We start from the raw sequence: 22998 nt of genomic DNA, 5'->3' as shown, positions 1-22998 counted from the left end.
AATGATGATGCAACGGCTACGTCCTGCCAGCCCTCCAAATCCCTAAGAGCGAGAACCCTGACAATAACATAACCTGTATTCCTCGTGTCCAAAAATGAGAAATGCCCAGAGGAGATATAAGGAAGGGGGGAAGGGGGTTGAACTTTGCTTTGACGTCGTTTACCACTACCCCAGTCCGACAGGCGTCGGAAATCGAATGGCATCATCTGAGAGCCAATCGGAATTTGCCATAGAGGGCTGGATGATATATCGTGTGCAATTCGCCATTGGATCTTGATCCGTTAGGCAGAGAAGCCATCAACAGCTGTGGCTTGAAGACCAGTGTGGTGGGCCACACACCGCCTCATCGACTTGAGTCGTGCCTCAGCCATGACCTAGTTCCATTCGTCCGAGGTCCTCTATTTCGGATCCGGGAGTAGTATTTCGGCCGGGTGCGTCCCTGGCTACCGTGGTCGGAAGGGCAGCCATATGAGTACGATTCATACAATACCTTGGCAAGGGAAAAGGTAAGAAGATATCGACATCGAGAATGTAAGACAAGAACTACACTAGGGCCAGATAGTAAGAGATGAACGCTGCCACCATTCGACATTTTTGATTTGGTAACACTGTAGATTGAGCTAGCTGGATGTGATCAACGAGAAGGAGGGCGATCTGACTGTTTTCAGAGTCCTCCACGTAGGGTAGTAAGAAAGGCTTGATCTCGTTCTTGGTGTGACGATCACATCAAGGTTCCCATATGGTGACATGACTGTGGATACTCTGAATATTTGTCCTTCGGGTGCTTCAAAATGATCGACAACAGTTTGAATCGGGCTTCGAGTCCACTCTTGACGAGAGATGCTGTCTTTTATGCACATAATGGGCGTGTTATTAATTCTGCTAGTTGGTTTTCCTTTCAAGAATGGGGTGCTGAACGATCAAGGTGATCGTTTCCACGCCCCGACATTTTCTCAGCTTCGAATGAATACCGTAGTCCGATACAAGGACCAAGTGAGTTGTATACGTAGGATGTGTATCGAGTAGAAGTTTTGACTGAAATGCATGCATACAGAGTACGGCCACGAGAATAGAAAGGCATGGTAAGTCGTTTTACAGTATACGATGATCGCCACAACTTGATAAAATGAACGCAACTCTTATGCCTTGATTCATCAACCTATTTTCAGGACTGAAAACACTGCGCTAGGACTCAACCACGACGATCCTCAACAAGCCCAAGGTGTATGCGAATACCTTCGTGGTGAAGTTTTCAGTCCTTTGAGTCTACTGCTGATACCGGAATTTGGACTGGATGGGCCTCCCCGAGTCCTAGATCTGCCAGGCGGTATCTCGGGTTGACTGTGTGCATCGTTATCATCCCCATCAACTGTCTTTCCCATGCTTCAAAGTACTTCGTCCTGCCCTCAAGAATAGCACGAACACGTTCCACAGAAGCCGCGGTCTCAGCCTTGACCTTCTTGAGGATGACCAAAGGATTCTGCTGTTCACACCTGGCTCTATTGTGAATGTAATTGTGCGTTTCACCCCCAATTTCCTCCTTATAAAAGCTTTGTTCCATTATTAGCCATCACTCCTCTGGCATGAGATCCTCTTAACACTTACGACAAGACATCATTAATGTTGGCAATATAGAAAGCCATATCAGGCAGGGCTTCGAGGAATAAGCCGATATCAGGATACTCTTCCTTGGAGTAAATGAAGCAGGCATAGGCGATACTTATGCCTGACATATTGCGGAAAAAATAAGGGAACGACTTGCCCGCCTTTGTGACAGGCATATTTTTGAATTCCCGCCGGGTGTCTATGATGTTGCTCGTCACGAAATCCATTGTCGAGGTTACGATCAAGTTGGCCAGAATGGGGTCCCAGAAGTCCCATGTCTCTTTCATCAGGGCGGCGGTAGCGCGGAGAAGTGGTGTTGGCTGCTCCTCGCCTGTAAGAAAGCGCCGCTCGAAGCCTTCAACTTCTGCTGCACACTCGCCTATCTTGTCCTCGATAAGAATGACAAGCCAAGTGTAGATGCCTACATAAACCTGGACATCGATTCGAAGGCCGTAACAGCACGACTACATAGGAAGAGTGGGACAGGAACGTTAGTACATAAGTCATCATGAAGCATTACATTAAGTTTAAATTGCTCACACAAGCTAGAGATAACCCAAGGAAAAAGGCCTTGGCCGAAACACGATCGTCCATGTAGTCCACTTTAACCTGGTCTGCCTTTTCCTTCATCGCCTGATGAAGCTGAGCAATGGTTTCTGCTGGCACTGGAACAGCGGCAGTATAACCGATTTCCTGAACCAAGGACTTATAGATTGGTCGTAGGAAGGATCCGAGTTGTTCCGGATCAAGTTGGCGTCTCATATTATACCCATCGACGGCGATGGCACGTCGTATCGCTCCAGCAATGGATTGCCACATGGTGACAAGACGAGACTAGAATGACGGGGTACGGGAAGAACCATGCAGAAGCTTAGAGTTGTGCACATTTCGAAAGGAAGAGGAAGGCAACCTTTAATAGACAATGACCACAAGTGCGGACAGCGTGGGTGACAGTCGCCCATATCATACGCTCCCTGCCCAAAGAGGCCAAAATATTACTTGCAGCTCCTCCTAGTGAAACAGTCACACAACATGACTACAGATAGCTCTGATGACCCATTCAATATTGTGGAGATGAAAGATACAGCCAGTGTCAAATAAGACAGTGGGCAGTAGCTGCATTTGTGCCTGCTACCCTTGTATGCTACGATCACACCAACTCCATACCTATTATAGAGGCCGCGAGTTCATTGAGTTTCTGCACCGCCCAAAGACGGCAGAGGGGCATACACAGTACGTTGTAGGAATACATTTTTGTGACTCATTTCATTTTCCGAAAGTGATCTTCGAAAACTGAGGGGCGGTGTTTCAGAGATATAAAGGTAAGCCAGTGTCGCAGTGAAGACGTTCATCTTTTCCGCTCTAGATATGCAGGTCATGCAACAGGTCACAAGTCACAAGCCACAAGGGGCACTTAGCATATTCCCTTTAGTGGGTGCACTAGAGATTATGGGCATTGTTCACCTTGACAAGAAATCATTGAGCTTGCCAGCTAGCTTTCAGCAGAGCTTCCTGCATTGTCTTCGGGCTGTCCAAGCCAACCAATACCACATGAACTTCGACTAGCAAGCTGTTGTATGCTCATGATCAGCGATAGCGTCGTGCCTTGGGACAGCGATTTTGAGGCTGAACAGGTTCTTGGAGGATTCCAAAAAAATTTTGAGTCAGTCCAATTTCCCCCTGATTATGCGCAGAAGTCACAATTGCACAACTCCTGCTCGGATCACCATATGAGCTGCTCAAAGAGTTCACAAGACAGAAGTAAGGGCCAAGGACTATTCTCATGCTGCAAGGCAACGATGGCAAACATCGCCATTGTGGAGGTCCAAGCGCGACACTGACGCGAGGACTCGCCCCCATGCAGTGTTTGAGGGAGGACGGACCCATTAGCTTGACCTCCTGTATACTGTTCAGGTCGTCTACAATAATCACCTTTGCAACAGCACATCAGCATCAGGCTCGGTCCAGCTGCAGTTGCATGACCATGCCATTTATTTGCTTTGATTTGTATTGTTGACTCAGTAAATATTCATGGAGTACATTTGGGAGCAATCTCATATTCACTTATTTTTTCAATTCTATTTCATTCCGCCTAAGACTCCTGTCGTCCCAAACAAAAGAGAATGCAATACCTGCTCAACTTCTTGGCAGCACGGAGGGTGAGACATAGTCATAAAAAAGAAAAGGGGAAAAAAAAAAAAACCAAAGGAGGAAGAAGAAAAAATGCAAAAGGATTGTCGGGAAGGCTTGATGCAGGTAGATAGCTATGAGGCAATGAATATGACAAAAAGACTCCGTATGATGCTTTTTCGTAAGACGCGCTTGTTATTTATGCATGAGAAATAAAGCAGACCGGGGGGAGGGGAGGTGGTGCTCGCTGCAGATGAACGGTCCTCTCTTTCTGGGTCGACTGAAGAATTCTTCCGAGCCTTAGTCCATCTCGGTCTCCACCAAATCTTCAAGCTGCTGCGGCTGCTGCGTCTTCCGCCGCCGCAGGAGACGGGTGTTCTTAGCGAGCGTTTCGAACCACAGATGCATGACGATGAAGGTCAACGGCACTATGAGGGTTGCCAGGATCCACCACCAGTAGGTGATTGCGAGGAAAAGCCCGTCGGGACTAAAGAAGATGGTGCTCAGGAATGACTAGACACGAGAATATTTCACATTAGAATCGGTAGTGATCGTGGAAGCAGCCCTTTACGAGGTTGTGAGCTGGTAAGAGATTTGCTCACCAGTGCAAGCGTAGACACGGAGGCGCTGTTGCGCTGGACCTGGACAGCAATGTCAATGGTGAAATTGCTTAGCCGTCGATTTATCTCGGGTAGAGAACCGCGTCGTCGTAAAGGTATCGTTTTGCGGATGCGATATGTCTGAGACGTTTTGAATATCTGGTCAGTGCTGGGTTGTCATAAGGTTGTGCGGATATTACTGTAGTGCCTGGCATTTAGACTTACCGAGTTTTTGGCGCGGTCCGTTGTACGTTCGAGGCTGGCCAACGAGTGTTAATGATCGGCGCCATGAGTATGTACAGGAAGAGACAAGAGATTGGCTGTACCACAGCAGGAGTATCTGCCAAGAAAAGTACATCGCACAGGTCGACTTACTACATTGTCACGCACCGCGTCCAGAACTCGCAGGTTGAATGTTGCAACTCGAGGATCTCGGCAGCCTGGGGGCCGAATACCTCACTGCTCTTCTGGCGAGTGTGTTGATTAAAACTGCTGCGCCCGGAGACCGATGATGCTCGTGCTTGGGATTGACCCTCTCTGGATCTGACTAGATCTTGAAGCTGGTGTATGTGAGCTCGGATGCCGTGTACATCTTGCAGAATCGTGCGCCAGTTTGCGGCAAGCTCTTCTAGCTTGATGGACATCTCGGTGCCTTTGGAGTCGTCATCGTTCTACAGCAACTGTCAGTCAGCAACGGTACTCTTACTGCGTGTAGGGTGAACGAGAGGCGGCCGGCAGGGTTGCGGATGGAACGAGACCTACCAATGCGAGGAGCTGACTCCTATGCGATTTGATTGCATCCCTATAGTAGGCGATGACCTCGTCGATTATGAGTGTATCCATGAACAGTGGGTTCTTGGCAAGAGCTTCCATGCTCCGTATGATGTCTGTGATTCGTTTTTGGAGTTTCGATGGGAAGTTCACGAGGAAATAAACAGTTGTTTGGGCATCAGCTAATATCTGTGTGCTTGAACGGATGTATCGTGCCTCCCACGTCCAACTCTTGAGGGATCGGCCTGCAGATTGGGCAACAACGTCAGGATCAAGTAAGGCCGAGGGGAACAACTCATTTTGTCTTTTTTTCTTCTCTCGAGTGATGCATACCTTGTTGTGACTGCTTCTTAATGATGCCATGCTCATCAACCGAGGTCAAAGGTTTACCCTGCCTGCTCGGTGGTGTGATCCTCTTAGATCGACGTGGAGAGGCTGTGGGCGAGACCGAGTCTTCATCATTGTCGTGGTTCTTTACAGCGGCGGAACTAATTTTCAACCCCAATCTCTCTTGTCCGATGCTGAGAATGTCCAGTGGCGTGCTGAAGTTGGGCGATGCTGTGCTGGACTCATTATTACATGCCGGGAGGAAGCTGCTCATACATGTAAGCCGCTGTTATTCCAAGGATGCCTACTCACACTCTTCGTTGCCAAGTGATGTTGTACAATGGTGTCTACTTACAAGAGCTTTAATGAAAGAGGTCTGGACACCAGAAGCCCTTCGCCAAATGAAAGCGTGCTGTCGCCATGCAGGTCCTGCGAGTCATGGTAAGGCCGACGCCGTGTCGCACAGGAATCTCGGTATGTCGCTATGTCCTTGTCTCAGTTCCGCGCTCCGGCACCGCAGGCTCATGCGTCTAGACGTCTCAACTCACTAAGTGTCCTGTGACCCCCTATTTGCACGACCTCAACATCCGTGCCTTGTTTGAACCACTGGCGGTCCTCGAGCTCACTGAGGAGACATGGCTGGTGCTCCAGAGTCTGATCAGGTGAGTAAGTCATTGCCCTGTTGTGTAGATCCAGTCGAACGGTCCTGATGTCCAGCATCTGCTCCTGTTGGCACTGAATGAGAGGGGCGGTCACAAACAGACCAAATCGCATGAACTCTCGAAGTCGGTGAGTGAGGTGGATCCTCATTTTTGCCGAAGCCAAACACAACCCTTGCTGTGAGCTGGCACGTACCCGGTGGGCCTAACCCCCCTGCAGGCCAATCACCGTTCATATTAGTTCACGTCAGTCTTGATATGAAGCTGACTTGCATGCATCTATGTTGTGTTAACCCAAAAATATATCCTCGAAATTGATCTTCAGGGTATGAAAGGGTTACCGAGACTCACTCTATGATGGTTGAGAGAGGACGGGCATAGGAGAACCTACCAGTCAACTCAGTAACGCCAGAGATCGCATAATTTGTGGATGCGAAACAAGGAAAAGGGGGATCGCCATGGTGGAATGTATAGACGCGCTCTGGTCATTTTGTTCCTCAATATGTGGCAACCAATCAAACCTTTCTTCCCAGTCAACTTCTTCCTTTATGATACGATCGTTAATCCACAAAGGAAGTCGTTCCTTTGGCTCTCTTCTCGCTTGAACGGTCTTTTGCCATGGATAATGTGTACTGATATATTACTATTGCTCGACGATAATTAATAGGGAAGTGTCCAGCTGCATAAGTAATGCCTTCTCAGGCACTGGAATGCCAAGTTGATCATGCAAGATGCCGAATTTGGAAATAGTAGATGACTGACAAGCACAACAGTAGCGAACCAGGCGAATCGTAGTAATACAATGTCTACAAACATATGAGGCTTTATGTATTCTGTTGGTATCATAGTACACAGCAATTGCTAGCTCACTTGCTGGATGATAACGTAAACAACATTACCTATGTCGAAAAATATGTCGAAATGCTGATCACATGCTATGGCTTTTGCAACGAGTTCCCCTGGTGTTTAGAAGAATTTGTACTCACCCACCATGTTATAACCGCAAAGCACATGGAATGTCTCAGTTGCGGCTTACCTTCCTACGAGTCGCGATCATCCGAGTCCACTTGGACGACCACTTCCGTGACTTCTACCCAAAGACCAAAAGTTACACAAGAGCCCCCATTTGAATGGGTCCTAACCATTGAGACCGACAGAAGGTACACATAACGCTAATTCTTTTCCACTTCTAATGCGTTGTCCATGCGGCGTGTTTGAGAATTGGCTGATGTGGAGAGGCATCGTGTTCTCCTCAAGATTATCGGAAAAGTTCAATATTTGAAGTAGGGTATTATGTGAAAAGAAAAAGAAAAGGGTGAAAGAAAGGAAAAAGTTCCTCAGTAAACAAAAAAAGCATCATCTTAGCCTAATCCGGCAGACGATATGTACAGTAGCTATGCTTTCCACCCACTCAACTATCCTTCCTGTGCGAGACATGACCAAAATTGTTTCTCTTACTCTCTCTCCTTCTCCCTCTCCCTCTCTCTCTTACGTCGACGTACTCTAACCTGGACCCTCACCCTCCACCTCTCCAGTCGCTGGCGTGCCCGGCACACTGTTCCCCGCCAGACTCCCCTGCCAAAAGAAGACCCCCAGCCCAGCCGTCGTAGCAACCACGGCGACCCGCAGAGTCCATCCGACCGCGGTTCCGTACACCAACAGCCAGCTCGCGAGCCACCGCACAACGGGGATGACGAGGGTCTGTGTCTCGGTCTCGAGGTGCGGACTGAGGGTGCAGATGATCCCCAGAAGTGCGAGCAGGATGAGGCCGAGGAAGACGCAGGTGAGGACCTGGATGGAAGCGAGGAGGATGGAAATGTTTTTGGTGGTCTGGAGGACCTCGAAGCCGGCGGCGACGAGGGGGGTCACCTGGGTGAAGGCGCCGTTGATCTGCTTGGAGTAGGGGATGCCCATTGTGTGTGGGTGTGATTACTGGCGATGTTATGATGGTTTGTCTGTTTCTTCCCTCCCTTTCACCCGCCCTTCACCTTCCTTTCTTGTTGTTCTTTGATGTGCGTGCTGCGGATGATTTGCGTGATCGAATGACGGCCAGTATAGTTTATAGTAGGCTTCGACACTGAACAACAGAAGATGGAAACGAAAGGCGATAATAGTGATGTGCCAACTATTAATTAATTATGACTGCAGAAGAATAAGAGAGAGAGAAGAAAACCACCAAAAAGACAAAAACACATCATCAGCTTCCTACAGACATCGGCATATTTCAACGCCATTAATGATCATAATTCTGGAGGGCATCCCATCAAATCATCACTCGGTCTTTTCTACATCGCCAACCTTAGTGATGTCATGCGTAATGCATCTTTTGTGGCTGATGGAGGGTATGGCAACCAATCATGGGAAGTGAAGTTGGGTGCCATCGCACGGACTTGTGAGCGCGATTGGGATAAGTTGAGCAGTAGCGCCTTAATCTTATGTGGCTGCAAAGACCCCGAGTTCGCACATATGCAGACTGGATGCGTGACCTACAAATTGTGGGTAATATTGCTGGAAGTTATTCGATTGGTCGCGAGAGTTGATGTGAGGTCTGAAGACATGTTGTGGTGGTGGTTGCTAGCTATTGTAGTCAAGGTCTTGGCTCTGGGCAGCAGCAACAACAACAAACGCCTTGTTTACATATGAATACCGATAGCGGGTATCCTGTCACGTGTGAACTTGACGACGAAAATCATCCACAAGTTGTAGCTCCTGCGTGGGTTTGGCATTTCTTCACTTGACGACATCGTTATTCGACCTCAACTCGGAATACATCTATACGATGTACCTTTTTCGATCAATGTGGTAGAGAAAGAGCAAGCAGCAGGCCTACTCGGTGAGGTGAGAGATGGCATCCCGTTATCCGTGGGTTGGATAGTAGCAGCGATATCGGAGTAGACTTGTTGCGAGGACGACCATCAGGTTGCCACAACAGAAAACGATTAGACCATCTACAAGTCTGCATAAGGCCGGTGGGGATTTAACCAGATTTACTCGAGGTTTGCGATCTGGTTCACGCTTCCTTATATCTTGAAGAGAATATGATATCCGGCCGAGCACCGATGGGACACGTCGTGTGTACCATTGCACTATGTAGACCGGTTCCTTGACGATTACTGCAGGAAGCCCAATGCAGTGCTTGAACCTACATTGCCACGTGCTTGCTATTCTCTGCAAAGACGGACATCGGAGCCTCCTCGATAGTTGGTCCTGTCAACGTAGGAGTTGTGTCGCCTGAGCCGACCATGTCTCCTATTGCGAACGTAGACAAAAGATGCGATGGTGCTCTGAGCCGAATTGGTCAAGGGGGATCGACTCCTCAATGCAACCCTGCAACACGCTCTCCCTGGAGGCTGCATCTGGATCGGACGAGCCCCAGGTTACGAGTCAGTGGAGGGCATGGCTCGGGTGCGTACAGATGCATAGAATTCAATCTGTCGATGGTTCTTCATAAGCGGCCCCTTTTTGCGACGTCGCGTGAGAAATCGCTTTTCGCTGAAGCCGTCACCTCATCCTTCTTCCAGGACGATGGTGCAAAATGTCGCCATCAAGCACGGGCCAACCGCGCATCAAGACGTATGTTCGCCAAGGTTCGCGGCAGACCGCAGCCGCGCGACTGAGAAGAGGATCAGGGAGAGATGATCAGTTGTGAGAGACAGGTGCTCAATGCCTCAATGCGTTCAGGTCGTCTCCACTGTGGATGGACAGGCTTGCGGCCTTGCTCGGCCGGGAGGACGGCCGGGAGGACGGTTGGCGGTTGTCGGTCGGGCCGGAGGAAGGAAGTCGAATGTTGTGAACGCCGTGGGACCGCAAGCCCGGATTGCGTGCCCGGGCACGTCAACGTGTCCACATTCACTTCTTCACCTTCTTTGTGTAAATCCTGGTGCCACCTTCTCGTAAGAAACCTTCCAGGAGATACGCGAGAATTGGATCAAGGAGGACAAGAAGAAGGAGGAGGAGGAGGAGGAGCATAGGAGCCCTCGTAAATTGAGGACATCACGCCATCGACCCTGGTTCTCCATCGAATAAGGGGTGGGAAGGCGGGTCGAATCGAGGGGGAGGGGGCTCTCGAAGCCTTCGACGCAGATGTCATCATGCTAGACGCAGATGGCACACCAGGGTTGGTATGAGAGCCAGGCTGGGGAGGAGTCGAGATGAATGCGACGCTCGAAACAAGAGCAGCGGAAGTTGACGCGGCCGGGGTGCCGAGGTTCCATGTCGCATCACAGCTACTATGGTACTCCATTTTCGCCCATCCAGATCGTGCGATTGGGGGGAAAGGGAAGGGAGGGGGGGTTCCATTATCGTATTTTACTTGGTAGTGATCCTCCTCTCCCCCAGATTTTCAACCAGGACAGGTGCCGACACCAGCGAAAGGGGATTTTTTCTCCTTGAATTGGACATGGTAGGCACGACGCTTGATTTTTTCAGGAAGCGCAACCGATACCCGCGTTCGCCAGTCGAGCGATGCGATGATGATTGAAGAAGGGGCAAAAAAAGAAAAAGAAGGTAAGAGGTGGGGTCTTTTCTTCAGATTTTGACATGTGCCATGTATTCTCTCTCGTAATTCCTCCTCATTAGCTTCAAGGTCTTTGTTGCGTCTGCAAGAAGAAAGAGTTGCCTTGACAATTAGATGAGAGTGCGTCCAAACGAGCTGCATGCAGGCTCTCGTGCCTGTACACACATGGCTGCTGCTGGTGAGATCTGATTAGGTCTGGCTGGTTGTTCGAGCTGCCGTATCTGGACAGCTGTTGCATCCCATCAGAGGGCTGCGTGTATCTTCTCAACCGCGAATTTTCATGGGGGTACACACACACACACACACACGTACAACGAACAGGGTGTGCTGGCGGCTCGCGGCAGAAGATGGCCTGCAGCTCAGTACCGGTCGGTCGGTTTCCAGTGGGTCTCGGGCGGCTCGCGGCTAGCTTCCTGCGGCTGTCGGTGCGGCTGGACGGCTTTGCGGGGGAAACCCACTGGATCGAGTCCCTTTCACGGGTAGAAGTGACTTGTGCCCGGCTTGGAGGTTGGACCTGAACACTGGGTATACAAACCATGGATAGATTGTGGCTTTACTGTGAAGAACGAATATAGAGGGTGATATATGATGCTAGATATAGCAACATGCTAAGTTTTGGACTTTGTCTTCATCAGCTCACTGTTGCTAGTGAGAACATCGAGAAATGAGGTTCGAATTTGAGACGAGGCTGATGAGCGCAGCTCAAGGGTAGAGGGTACCTTGCAGGGTAAAAATAAGGTAAGCGGGCCTGAAGATGGTGTGCTCCCGCAGAAACCTTCCACTATCCACTGGATTTACAGGGGTACCAAGAATACACTGCTACAGCACCTGGGTACATGCTGGGAGTCACTATTTCAGCGCGAAGATGGTTGGCCCAGGTCGAAACGGGCAAGAGCGATGGTGCAATCCATTGTCTCAAGCACCACATGAATAATCTTGGACATAAGCCTTGAGGAACTCAGGCCTTGCGAAGAGGTCAGGGTGAGAGACATTTCGAGACATCGTGTCATACACTCATCAATTCGCATCATCACCAGCAACAACAACAAGAACTATCGCAACAAACTCATCATCACTATCATCATCAGGATTTCTGTCACGCAGTGACGGGTGGATAGCGTAGGCGGGCTGCAGGTAGAGGTGCAGACACATTGTGGGAGTGAGAGGACAGGTGGGTTCAGTGGGGGCCGGTCCCCCTGCTGAGAAGTACATAGTTGAGCCAGTGTACTTGTCCTGTCGCTGTCACTCTGCAGGGTTGACGAGTACCGGGACACCTAGAGACCAAGGTCCTTTCGTCCCAAGTACCCCACAACATAGGCGCAAAGACTAGAGCGATTTCGCCATTTTGCCGCTGCATGACAGAACTTGACGGCTCACTGTCGCTCTCGTCTCTGCCTCTTGCGTCTTCCTATGCCTCACTTTCAACAGCCATCATCTCCTTCCCCAGACCGCCGCATTGCCTTCCTTACCGTGCCCTGCCCTGCCCTGCACCTGTTGGGTTGGACGTAACACACCCTAGACGAGGTCGATACAACCCCCCCCCCCCTGGGACTGCTGGCATCTTCATCAACTTCCCTCTCTTGTTCTTTTCTTCGTCCCGACCACCGACCGCCGAACAAGGGCCCCGTCCATCTATTTTCTTAAAACTGGTCACCCATCCGCCATCCCACCAAAAGATCGATCTCCATATACTCCAGTCGCCCCTCCAGATCACCACACCACAACCACAACCACCACCTCCTCCATCACGAACCGAAAACCCCAAGCCAAGCCAGACGTCCTGCAGGCCATTCGTCCGAAGAGGCCTGCACAACCATCTTTCGAATACAGCCCCAGGGTGAAACAAGATAACCGTAATATTGCGAGCCTGCCTACGCGAGCGCCTCATCCAATTGCGAAATCGATCCTCTGCCATTGCGTGCCCGGCCAACTTGGACACCTCTTCTGTGCCCAGACCTCACGCCTACCACCTCTCCTGCTCCCTCCCAGGGGAAGTCCAGTGCGCCCCGCCTGCTCGCGTCTTTCCCAGCACAACCGTCGCCAGTGTGTGGGCAAGTGTGAAGTGGCAGCACGCCATCCTGAGCTGTCTCAACCTCATCCTGACCGACTCGTTCAGCAGGCGGTTTGTCGCCTAAAACATCGGAACCCTGCTGCAAGCCCTGGCTGCATCACTACCCAGATCCTCCCCCAATGGCAGTTTAATCTGACATCTGGCGCAATATTTCACCAAAGACATTGGACCAGCATCGAGCTGGCCCCTGTCCCGCCCAACGCCTACCGCGCAACCATTTTCTCGAAATACCCGTTTACCTCCCCCCACACACCATGCCAGCCGACCAGAACTACGCCATGGACCGCCCATCTTCTTATTCCATGGCCATTCCGCGCCGTAGCTCTCTCACCACCGATGGCACCCCTTTGAAGGCCAAGCAACATTATCACCACGATCGCATCCTCCAAGCTCGCCTGCAGTACCCCGCCAGCCCTCCAGTAACCGATGACGGCGAGATAGAACCCAGCGCTGCAGTTGACAGGGCCAGGCTTAAGGAGCTCAACTGCGAGAGGAGACGACCGGGTGACGAGCTTGAGGACAAGTCCCGTCTCTCCAACATGCCCTCTGCTTTGGTTGGCCAGACGGTCACCCCTTTCCTCAAGGAACATGTTCCCAGCCTCTATGCACCCGTCTCCAAGATCGATGCCTCCCACACCCACGACCATGAGCAACCGCTCTCCCAGAACTGGAACAGCAAGTACTGCTACCGTCACCGCCCCGACTCCAAGTGTCGCAAGGCCGCCGACGAGGACAAGATGGCTATGATTCAGACCGTACGTTTCCCCCCCCCCCCTTTTTTTTTTAAAAAAAAAAACCTTACCTCCACATCACGACCTCATGTTTGGGGTTGGTTGTATAAAAGTAGTCGTCGCTGACATGGATGCCGCCGCAATAGGAACTTGAGAAACTCCCCTCAGCCGACCAACAAGCCATTACTCACGTCTGGAGTCTCTTCTCCGCCGCACCCGGCAAGCACAGGGAGCTGATGATCCAGGGGATCCTGTCGTCGTCCTGCTTTCCCCAGCTGAGCCTCGTGTCCCGAGAGGTCCAGGCCCAGCTCAAGATTGACTTCATCTCTGCCCTCCCTGTCGAGATCTCCTTCAAGATCCTGTCCCACCTCGACACCGTGTCGCTGTGCAAGGCCGCCCAGGTCTCAAGGCAGTGGCGTCAGCTGGCCGATGATGACGATGTCTGGCACAGAATGTGCGAGCAGCACATCGACAGGCAGTGCACCAAGTGTGGCTGGGGCCTGCCGCTCCTCGAGAGGAACAGGCTGCGCAACTGGACACGGCGGCGACAGCTTGCGGCTGCCCAGAAGTCGACAGAGTCGGCCTCTCTGAGCCTCATCCCCCTCTCGCCACCAACACTACCCCGACCGAACTCACCAAAGGTGCCGAGCTCACCAAAGCGCAGCCTAGACGACGACGAGGATGACTTTGCCTCTAAGCGCAGGTGCGTGTCTCGTAGCGACTCGACAGCCGAGGATGCCGTTCGTCAGAAGCGGCCTTGGAAGGATATCTACCGTGACCGGTGGCAGATCGGTGTCAACTGGAAGCTCATGCGCTATTCGCTCAAGACGTTCAAGGGTCACACGAATGGCGTGACTTGCCTGCAAATCTGGGACGATACTACCCTGGCCACTGGGTCCTACGACAATACCATCAAGATCTGGAATCTCGAGACTGGCGAGGAGGTCAGGACCCTGACCGGCCACACCCGCGGCATCCGGTCCCTGCAGATGGACAACCACAAGCTGCTCAGTGCCAGCCTGGACGGGACGGTCAAGATCTGGAACTGGCGCACGGGCCAGTGTGTCCGAACCCTTTCGCCCCATTCCGACGGTGTCATATCGGCGCATTTCCAGGGCGATGTGATGGCCAGCGGGAGCATTGACCACACCATCCGGGTGTACAACTTCAAGACGGGCACCACGTTTTGCCTGAAGCATCACGACGACTGGGTCAACAACGTCAAGGTCGACATGGTCAGCCGGACCCTGCTCTCCGCGTCCGACGACTGCACCATCGTGCTCTGGGACCTCGACACGCGTGAGATCATCCGAGAGTTCGTAGGCCACGTCGGCCACGTGCAGCAGGTCCTCGGCCTGCCTCACGACTTCGAGCCTGATGAGGACCCAGCCGCCGCAGCCGCCGCTCACGATTCCACCGACACCATGTCCGTTGCCAGCGGCAAGAGCTCCTCTCCGATCGGTGGACAGGTCACCGACCTGGAACTGCGGGCGACGTATGGACCCGGCTTTGTGGACAACCCGGATCGGCCCCTGCCTGCCCGCTACATCCTCTCTGGTGGGCTCGACGCCGGCCTGAAGCTGTGGGATACCTCCACCGGCAACGTCGTGCGCGACCAGTGGGGTCATCTGGAGGGCATCTGGTCTGTCGAATCCGACAGCCTGAGGATGGTCACCGGTGCCAACGACAGCCTGGTCAAGACCTGGGACCCACGCTCCGGTCGATGCACGGGAACCTTTGCAGGCCACACCGGCCCTGTGACATCCGTCGCTGTATCTGACGCCCTCATGGCATCTGGAAGCGAGGATGGAGAAGTGAGATTGTATAATTTCAAGTTGAGTGATGGGTGTAGGCGGTCAACCAGCCCTAGCACGCCGTCGGCGTCTTGAGAGTAATCTGGGGGGGGGGTTTTTTTTTTGGGTTTTTTTATTTTTTATTTTTTTTTTTACACATTTTGGGATCCTTTTCAGATCTTTTCTTTTCCTTTTTATCTTGGGGAGAGCGCGCCTATACCACTTTTGATCTTTAGGAACCGGGATAGGTTGGTAGCATCGATCTCAGGATCGCCGGCGTTTTGGGAATTACTTGTTTCTTCTTTTTATTTGTTGGGTTTCTTCTTTTCTTCTTCTTTCGTTTCTCTTCCTCCTTTGGGAAAAAGGGTTTGGGAACAGGGCTTTTATCGTTGGGAGGTTCTTTCGGGATCAACAAACAGGGTGACGGCATACAGAAAACCACAATAAGTGGTACATTTGCATATCAAGGTGTTTAGAGGATTGGAACTGGGAGGGTATTGGCAAGGGAAATGCCACCCCTATAGCTAGAGCCGCAATTGGTTCCCGCCGCGACTGGATATGAAAAACCAAATGGATTTTACACAACATACACACTAGAGATGTTTTCTTCTCTCTGCTATGTCTGGTGTGACCTGTGACCTGTGACCTGTGACCTGTATCATCATCCCAGCGCAATACCTGTGATATCTCCTACCCTGTTGAACAAGGCTGTCTTCCTTCTCGTCTTGATGTCGATGGCGTACACACCGCCCGCCAGATCAGTGACATAAGCCATGTCTGCCTCTCTATCAACCGCCAGGCCGATGATTTTGCGCAGCCCAGTCGCCAGCACCTGCGGCACGCCTCCCATTCCCACAGCCGCCCTGTTCAGCCTGCTCTCGCCCTTGGGGCCTCCACGATCCGTCCAGTACAGCGACTGGCTCTCCTCGTCCATATCGAGGTGAAGCGGCTCAGGCAGGCCGTCAAACACAACCTCCACATCCCACCTCTTCTCTGGATAAGCACCCTGCGGGCCTTGAATGCGCGCCCGGCAGATCTTGCCGTTACTCGTGCTACCGTCCGCCGCCGCCGCCGCCGCCGCAGATCCGCCCTTTTGTGTCCAGTAGAAAACCCCCCTCGGCTCGTCGACCGCGACGCCGACGCACCACCTCCTCGGATCGCCCCTCTCCTCGTCCGTGTCGCCCGTCGAGACGAGCGTCTCGAGGTCGGCGCCGTCGGGCTTGCTGCACCGCATCACCTTCATCCCCTCCCTGTCGCACCAGTACAGCGTCCCGCCCCTGGCTGTGATCTGCTGGGGCGTGAAGACGCCCCGTGTGCCGGGCGGGACGACCACCTTGCGCCCCGAGCCGTCGAGGTTGGCGCGCTCGATGGAGCCGGTGGGGAGCCGCGGCGTGTGGCCTCCGCCCATGTTGGTCCAGTACATGTGGCCTGCGTCGCGGTCGAGGGTGATGCTGTCGGGGAGGCCGGGCAGGTTGTCGATGATGGTTTGGAGGTTGGTGCCGTCTGGGTGGCAGGAGAGGATGCGGCCTTGTCTTGGGTGCGGGTGAGAGAGGTCTGTGTCGAGGAAGTATAGGCGTTGTGTGGGTGGTGGTTGGGAGCCCATGGTTTTGTGGATCGAGGGAAGGGTTGGGCTTGATGATGACGATGATGATGGTGGACGAGTGTTGAGGCAACGAGGAAATTGTGACGATTTGAAGAAGGCTTGAGGGGGTTCTGATGAGACAGATTTACTTCATTCAACAGGCAGAATAGACTTGAGAGTTTGGCAATGGCAGAAATCAATTTGGTATCATGGCATTTATTCCTGTCCTCAATTGCGATATGATATAATTCTATCATCACACGCTCGTTCCCTGCCTGCTTGAAGAATCTTTGCGATCTCATCAGTCGGGACAAGACCGTCACCTAGCCCTGTCTTTTCCACATCTCGATGTTGTTTCCAGGCTGTTTTTCACTGCACGGCACGAGGTTCGGAGTCCCTCCGTTGCACTACGTAGTTGAAATCACAAGTCATGATAGCGGACCTGGTGGAGCTGCCCGGGGCGATCATGACGAGCCGCCCGGAGTAAGAAGACCAAATGTAACTCAGTGTGCCGACCTCAAACGTCACCTTTGGCACCGAGAAGGCTTGACAACCCTGTCGATGATGTCTGCCCCAATAAAAAAAGACGAAAATAGAAGAAAAGAAGGGAAAAAAAGAAGGTGATAGTGCCATAGTATAAAGTCCAAGTTCATTAGATAAGAATGCCTTATCCATTGATGGGCCGAGAATATGTGCGAGACTCTCGAAGGCTAATTACGACGTCCTATATAATTGGACCACACATTTCCCGCTGCAACGACGGGATACCAATGCTTTGATCCAAGGCAAACTTTGTCATGACATTGCAAACATTTTTCAAATTCTCGTAACTCAGATAAGAAGGTGTGGGATCTCATGTGGATGGTCGAGCCTCGAGCAACTTGACAAGGAAAGAGTAGTCACTTGTCCTAATTGTCTCGGTCGCTGCCCCGGAGGCACCTTTGCTCAACTCGGCCGCCTTTTCCGCAATAGCGTACCCGGTAGCCTGCACATCGCTGCGGGCATCAGTGGGAATCACACTTGCGTCCCTCATTCGCAGATTCTTAGTCCCACTATTCAAGGAGCGTGAGGCCAGTAAAGAAATGAAAAGAAGAAGAGAGGTTCACTTACTAACACCATTAACTCATGATCTACAACAACCACTTTCTCCCTCGGTAGAAAGATGTGTGTAGGTATTGCTTGTAATTGAACTAAGGAGGCCGCGTTCGATTATTCCGTACCCTTGCATGGCTTGGCCAAGGGCCTCGGGCTCTTACCTAACCAGGGCATCGACAGACGCAACATCGCCCTCGGCTTCGAAACTGATATAACAGACCAAATGATCCTGCAAGTTCTTTCCCTATAAAATGAGGATAATTAATAAACCTTTATTATCAGTCAATACTAATAAAAGACGCGAGGACATCTGGCTTGGTTTCAAATGTCACCATGACTTACTACTCCATGCAGATCCTCAACACTGGCAATGCTGTGCTTCTTGAGCAAGTCTGCATTACCGATGCCAGATAATTCGAGGACTTTGGGGGACTGGAAGACGTCTCCAGACAGGATGGCCTCCTTGGTGGCTTTGACGGGCCTGGGCTCACCCTCGTGCGTGTCCTGGATGCCATTAGCTTCAGCATCAGTAGTACTAGCTGCATTAGTACCCTGATCGAGAAGAATCTTTCCAACATATGCATTGGTGGTCATGTGAACGTTCTCGCAATCCTTGTCAAGGTAGTAGGAGGCAGAGGACAGCATAGCTTCTCTCCTTGGTCACCGGGTCAATGTTAGACAAGCAGGAAAATGCCCTGATATCTTTTGACTTGGAGAGAAACGGATTGTCAGACATGCATTGTCCACCGTTCCTGGAAGCGTCTGCCCAGGCCTGGCTTATGGGATGCTCGGCGTTGCCGGAGAATGAGGTTTGGATATGGTTCTTTGCGGCATCGTTCTTGGAGGACCCATGCGAGGGCAAAAGGGCTCATATTGCTATGCGCTGAGGAGAAAAGAGAAAAAGAGAAAGCCACGAGAGCAGCTAATTGAGGCTATCAGCAGTTCGGGCTTGTTGGCTGGCTGGCGGGGCCGTGCACGGCCCTGGGCCAGTGACTCACTAGCCCTCGCACAGAACCACCTTTGAATACCGAGAGGCTTGGACAAATACGTCTTGAGGGTGTTCCAGTTCCAGGCCTGGTTACCGAATGCCTCCCAGAACTTGATGACTCCCTTGGTAGAATGGCTGAAGTCTTGAGCATTGGTGGCGCTCGTTTTGCCCAGCGCTTTGTCCTAGTCCAAGACACACAGTCATGTGTTGTGGTTCACCTGTTAGGATTTTGAGCATCTTTCTTGCCCCTCGACAAGAAGAAAGAGAGTGAGTGAGAGAGACAGAGAGAGAGAGAGAGAGAATAGCTCATATGAGAGGGCGGAACTACTTGAGGCTCAGTCCGAAATCGCCAGTCAGCTGAACCGCCTCCGACAATAGTGAATTCATACATATACGATGATATCGTTTCTCACGTGTAAGGACTCTTGACTACGAGTGGGCGAATATAAAAAGCGGGTAAATCGGCTGTAAGGATGCACCAGATAATCAAATGAAGAAGCGATGGTGCTATGTCGGGATTTCCGGACGTCCTGCTGGATCTAATTATTTGGCACCCTTTGGCCGTTGATCTCGAGATACTACTTAGTACTACATACTATGACACAGTTGTCCTCAGCCAAAATGTGCTTGGTCGTCGGCCCAGATTTGAGCACACTGCAGGGTTTTGATCCCACCCGATAATAGATTTGTCCGTCCGTGCATAGCAATGGGGCGGTGAATGGTATGCTTCTGCCTGCGACTGCGAAGCACTGTGCATCATTGGGTGGTTATAGACGCACACTTCTTTGGGCTGTGCATACTTCTCGACTCATGAGGAAAAGTCCTTCGAATTGAGAGAGAAAAAGGAGGTTAACTAAAATACTTAGGCAACCACCACGATAGACACTCGTTCGATTCTCCATTATAGGGAGAGAACCAGCGCGTCGGTAGTGTGGAGAGTGGGGGCAACTCCACAAGTATCGCTGGACAGCACTCAATCATGCATGCGTAGCCAATCACAACAACCAGTGCTACCCTATTTACTGGGTACCTATCACTGCCACGAGGTGGCTAACTCGTGCTGATCCACACCTCAGCAGCTGTGCATAGGGCTTCTCTTCCTCTAGGGGTTTCAGCCCCCACGTATTCGGACTGGTTCTTGCAGGGTTTGCTTTTTGTGAGGCACATGCATGTGCTCTGACCTATTCGATACTGACCAGGGACTAGATTTTGCTCTCGTGGGAAGCTTCATCTGGTTTGGCAGACATTTGGATGCACGGTGATTTTGTACAGCTAAGAGAAAAGCAGGGTTGGTCAAATCATCAATTCCTGACGTTCTGAGAACCGTACTCGGCTTGATCCACTCAGACCTTTCTCATCGTGCTCCTCCAGCTTGGGGCCTGCCAACTCAGAAAAGACGATGAATCTGAACATAGGAGGACACAAAACATCATCATGACATGCTAAGTATTCTGCAATGCAGATAATTACGGTACTACATACTTTGTCAGGCGTCTTGATAGGGCTCCGCAGCAACCGAGTTTCATCAATAACGCGGCTTGGGCGAGACCGCTGTGGTGGGTCTCGTCTCTTCTCTTAGTGAGCGGTCGAGGCTCGAGAGAGGGGACACAATGATAAAAGAATAGGCCTCCAAAAATTTCATTAGGCGCTTGTATGCTGAATGATACGCTACCTGACGAGATCTATTCTTAGGCGGTAGGTTCCGTTGAAAGGGGGAGGGGGAGGGGGAGGGGCTTAGCCCAAGGTCTTGACAATATTTATATCAGGTATCGTATCCAGAAGCCAGGACGATGGACGTGCTGGTTGTCCTAATTCTGAGAAGCCATCCGTCGTTCAAGTGTCTACTATTACCTTGCTTGATTGCTACGGCATGACACCATGGAATCCTTACTATATCACCTTGAAACCATCTATCTCTTCAGCCGTAATGACATCAAAGTCGCCATTTATATGGGCTTCCTCTTCGGCGCGCTGAACGCCTCTGTCGCTTCTGCGTTCGCCATGGGACCATCTCTCTCCCTCCAACAAATATTAGCGTCTGCACCTTCGATGCTCCTGTGGTCCTGGAGCCATCTATTTCTCTTCAACCTTCACAACCAGCGGCATGCTTCTTCCATCGCCGAAGACGCCATCAACAAGCCCTGGCGGCCTCTCCCATCAGGGCGCCTGACCTCCCAACAAGCAACTTGGATGATGTACTGCATGTATCCAGTCGTCTTCCTCGTCTCGTTGAACGCTGGAGGACTGGTCCCATGTCTTGTGGAAACGACGTTATGCCTGTGGTACAACGAGTTAGGAGGATCAAACAATCCCTTCCTCAAGAACGTCCTCAACGCCTTTGGATTCTCCTGCTTCTTTGCAGGGCCTCTCGAAGTGGTCACAGGACACTCCATCTTTTCTGGCGATATGAAGGCAGCTACCTGGCTCTTAATTCTCGCCTCGGCCATCACCACCATGAGCCACGCTCAGGACTTCCGGGACATGGTGGGAGATAAAGCTGCCAATCGCAAAACTATACCGCTCCTGATTGGTGATATGAATGCCAGGGTGGTTTTGGCAGTCGGTGTCGCAACCTGGACTGCAATTGCCTGCTGGTTCTGGGAGGCAGGGCCTCGCGAAAGTCTCGCCGCCTGGGCTGCTGGGCTTGCAATGGTTGGGAATTTCTTCAGAGACAGGACGCAAAAGGGAGACTCTCTGTCGTGGAAGTTGTTCCCGCTTTGGTTGCTTGGTTTGTTTCTGCTCCCTACTCGCATCGGAGGAGCAGCACCCTGGGTACAGTCTCATCAAGTGGACTACTCGCTGTCCCCAAATGCATCTACAATGGTCGGGCTGCTTTGAGGCAACGGACTTGAGAATTATCAGGTATTATCTTCTTGACTTTTGGAATTAGTTACTGGCAATATAGGATAGGGCAATATAGGATAGATGGCTCCTGTGGCCAGCCATGGAATGTTCCACTATGTATTCTGCATCGTACAGCGTAGCCGCTCACGCCTTCAGGTGCGGATCGTGAATTCGTCGCGGTAAACCGGCTCCTGTGAAACCTTAGTTGCTTCCCTACCCTGCTGGTCTGGACTGCAATTGGGGGTATACACGTGGACTAGTGAGGTTAATTTATCTTGAGTCGGTCGCTAAATTTGAAGTCCTGCCTAACAAGCCAATGATATACCACTGTATGTGGATCCACTACTCCCGCCCAAGGAGCCCACCAAGCTGAAGTCTGACCCGCCGATAGTCTTCTTGGAGCCAGCTGAGGTTGGACACGTCTGGAAGAGCCCATTACCATGCTCCGCCCCAGTCCTGTCGCCGTGCTGTGGTGTGGATATTATGGCCATGCCAAGGTTGAAGGGTTTCTCCGAGGCATGGACTGAAAAGAAAAAACTCGCGGCGAATCTGCTGGGCGATATTTTTTTAAATTTGGTGGTCTTCTAAGAGGTGGTGCCGAAATCCCGTCCGATGAAGCAAAGAATCCCCTATGATCCTAACATGCAGACCTTTCTTCACATATGTTGGTGACTCTCTGGGAACCGTTGTTGATCCAATGCAGCTGCTGCAAGCGGCCATTTGAGAAACAGGCATGTGACAGGGTGCATGGTACTGAGTCCCAATGAGCCTATATCACACTCGACCTAGGGTGGCAGGAAGGCTCGGGATGCTGTGGGTGACAGCAGGAATCTTCATGCTTGATATATGCTCAGTGATAGGGTTTGGAGCGTGGTGACACGTCAGTTTTCAATCTCATAAAATGGTTAGGCTGTGTCGTAGTCTCGTAGATCACCCGAGATAGGGACTGTGCTCTATTTATTATTAGCACCTGTCCATTTACGCCTCGTTACGAGATCGATTCTCGGCTATGTTACTTCAATGTCGACTACATATTCTCTAAATATCGTATGATCGAGGAGCAAGGCTTGTTCTCAGTATCCTCAATCCCTGCGTACTTGGAAATGTCAGATTTACATTGGAGTACACGTTGGAAGCCCAGCTCGCATAGCACACGTTGATTCGTCTAAAATCTGCAACGAAATCTGCATCTTCCAGAGGAGTTGTGACAATCTTTGGTCGGGTAAATAGTACAGAGCAGCATGTACTTTATCCTCTAACCACTCTTTGTAGTCGGCAACACTGACG

At 51.4% G+C, this 22998-nt stretch overlaps 7 protein-coding genes across 7 annotated transcripts; 2 read left to right on the top strand and 5 right to left on the bottom strand.

Moving 5' to 3' along the window:
* Positions 1 to 1252: 1252 nt before the first annotated feature.
* M406DRAFT_36360 (uncharacterized protein) lies at positions 1253 to 2424 on the bottom strand (the record flags this gene model as incomplete). Its single annotated transcript, XM_040923995.1, has 3 exons — positions 1253 to 1550; positions 1606 to 2069; positions 2146 to 2424. The coding sequence occupies 3 exons, from the start codon at positions 2422 to 2424 to the stop codon at positions 1253 to 1255; spliced, it is 1041 nt and encodes a 346-aa protein (XP_040780459.1).
* A 1611-nt stretch (positions 2425 to 4035) lies between these two features.
* On the bottom strand, positions 4036 to 6551 carry M406DRAFT_325004 (uncharacterized protein; the record flags this gene model as incomplete). Its single annotated transcript, XM_040919937.1, has 11 exons — positions 4036 to 4248; positions 4338 to 4376; positions 4560 to 4593; positions 4710 to 5005; positions 5097 to 5350; positions 5439 to 5698; positions 5788 to 5914; positions 5981 to 6086; positions 6288 to 6296; positions 6443 to 6478; positions 6531 to 6551. The coding sequence occupies 11 exons, from the start codon at positions 6549 to 6551 to the stop codon at positions 4036 to 4038; spliced, it is 1395 nt and encodes a 464-aa protein (XP_040780458.1).
* An 815-nt stretch (positions 6552 to 7366) lies between these two features.
* M406DRAFT_283893 (uncharacterized protein) lies at positions 7367 to 8005 on the bottom strand (the record flags this gene model as incomplete). The annotated part of the gene is made up of 1 exon (XM_040918538.1): positions 7367 to 8005. The coding sequence occupies one exon, from the start codon at positions 8003 to 8005 to the stop codon at positions 7595 to 7597; it is 411 nt and encodes a 136-aa protein (XP_040780457.1). The 3' UTR covers positions 7367 to 7594.
* Positions 8006 to 13217: 5212 nt separating this feature from the next.
* M406DRAFT_343723 (sulfur controller-2 protein) lies at positions 13218 to 15298 on the top strand (the record flags this gene model as incomplete). The annotated part of the gene is made up of 2 exons (XM_040921909.1): positions 13218 to 13433; positions 13556 to 15298. 2 exons carry the CDS (start codon positions 13218 to 13220, stop codon positions 15296 to 15298), a joined length of 1959 nt encoding a protein of 652 aa, XP_040780456.1.
* A 565-nt stretch (positions 15299 to 15863) lies between these two features.
* On the bottom strand, positions 15864 to 16805 carry M406DRAFT_335376 (YWTD domain-containing protein; the record flags this gene model as incomplete). Its single annotated transcript, XM_040921039.1, has 1 exon — positions 15864 to 16805. One exon carries the CDS (start codon positions 16803 to 16805, stop codon positions 15864 to 15866), a length of 942 nt encoding a protein of 313 aa, XP_040780455.1.
* Positions 16806 to 17637: 832 nt separating this feature from the next.
* On the bottom strand, positions 17638 to 19665 carry M406DRAFT_65984 (uncharacterized protein; the record flags this gene model as incomplete). The annotated part of the gene is made up of 6 exons (XM_040924961.1): positions 17638 to 17836; positions 18041 to 18123; positions 18222 to 18397; positions 18878 to 19049; positions 19464 to 19600; positions 19647 to 19665. 6 exons carry the CDS (start codon positions 19663 to 19665, stop codon positions 17638 to 17640), a joined length of 786 nt encoding a protein of 261 aa, XP_040780454.1.
* A 1080-nt stretch (positions 19666 to 20745) lies between these two features.
* M406DRAFT_335375 (uncharacterized protein) lies at positions 20746 to 21777 on the top strand (the record flags this gene model as incomplete). The annotated part of the gene is made up of 2 exons (XM_040921038.1): positions 20746 to 21595; positions 21758 to 21777. 2 exons carry the CDS (start codon positions 20746 to 20748, stop codon positions 21775 to 21777), a joined length of 870 nt encoding a protein of 289 aa, XP_040780453.1.
* Between the last annotated feature and the right edge of the window lie 1221 nt (positions 21778 to 22998).

The sequence above is a fragment of the Cryphonectria parasitica genome (genome assembly GCF_011745365.1).
Source record: "Cryphonectria parasitica EP155 unplaced genomic scaffold M406scaffold_1, whole genome shotgun sequence".
NCBI lineage: Eukaryota > Fungi > Ascomycota > Sordariomycetes > Diaporthales > Cryphonectriaceae > Cryphonectria > Cryphonectria parasitica.
This window is presented reverse-complemented; position numbering and strand designations above follow the sequence as displayed.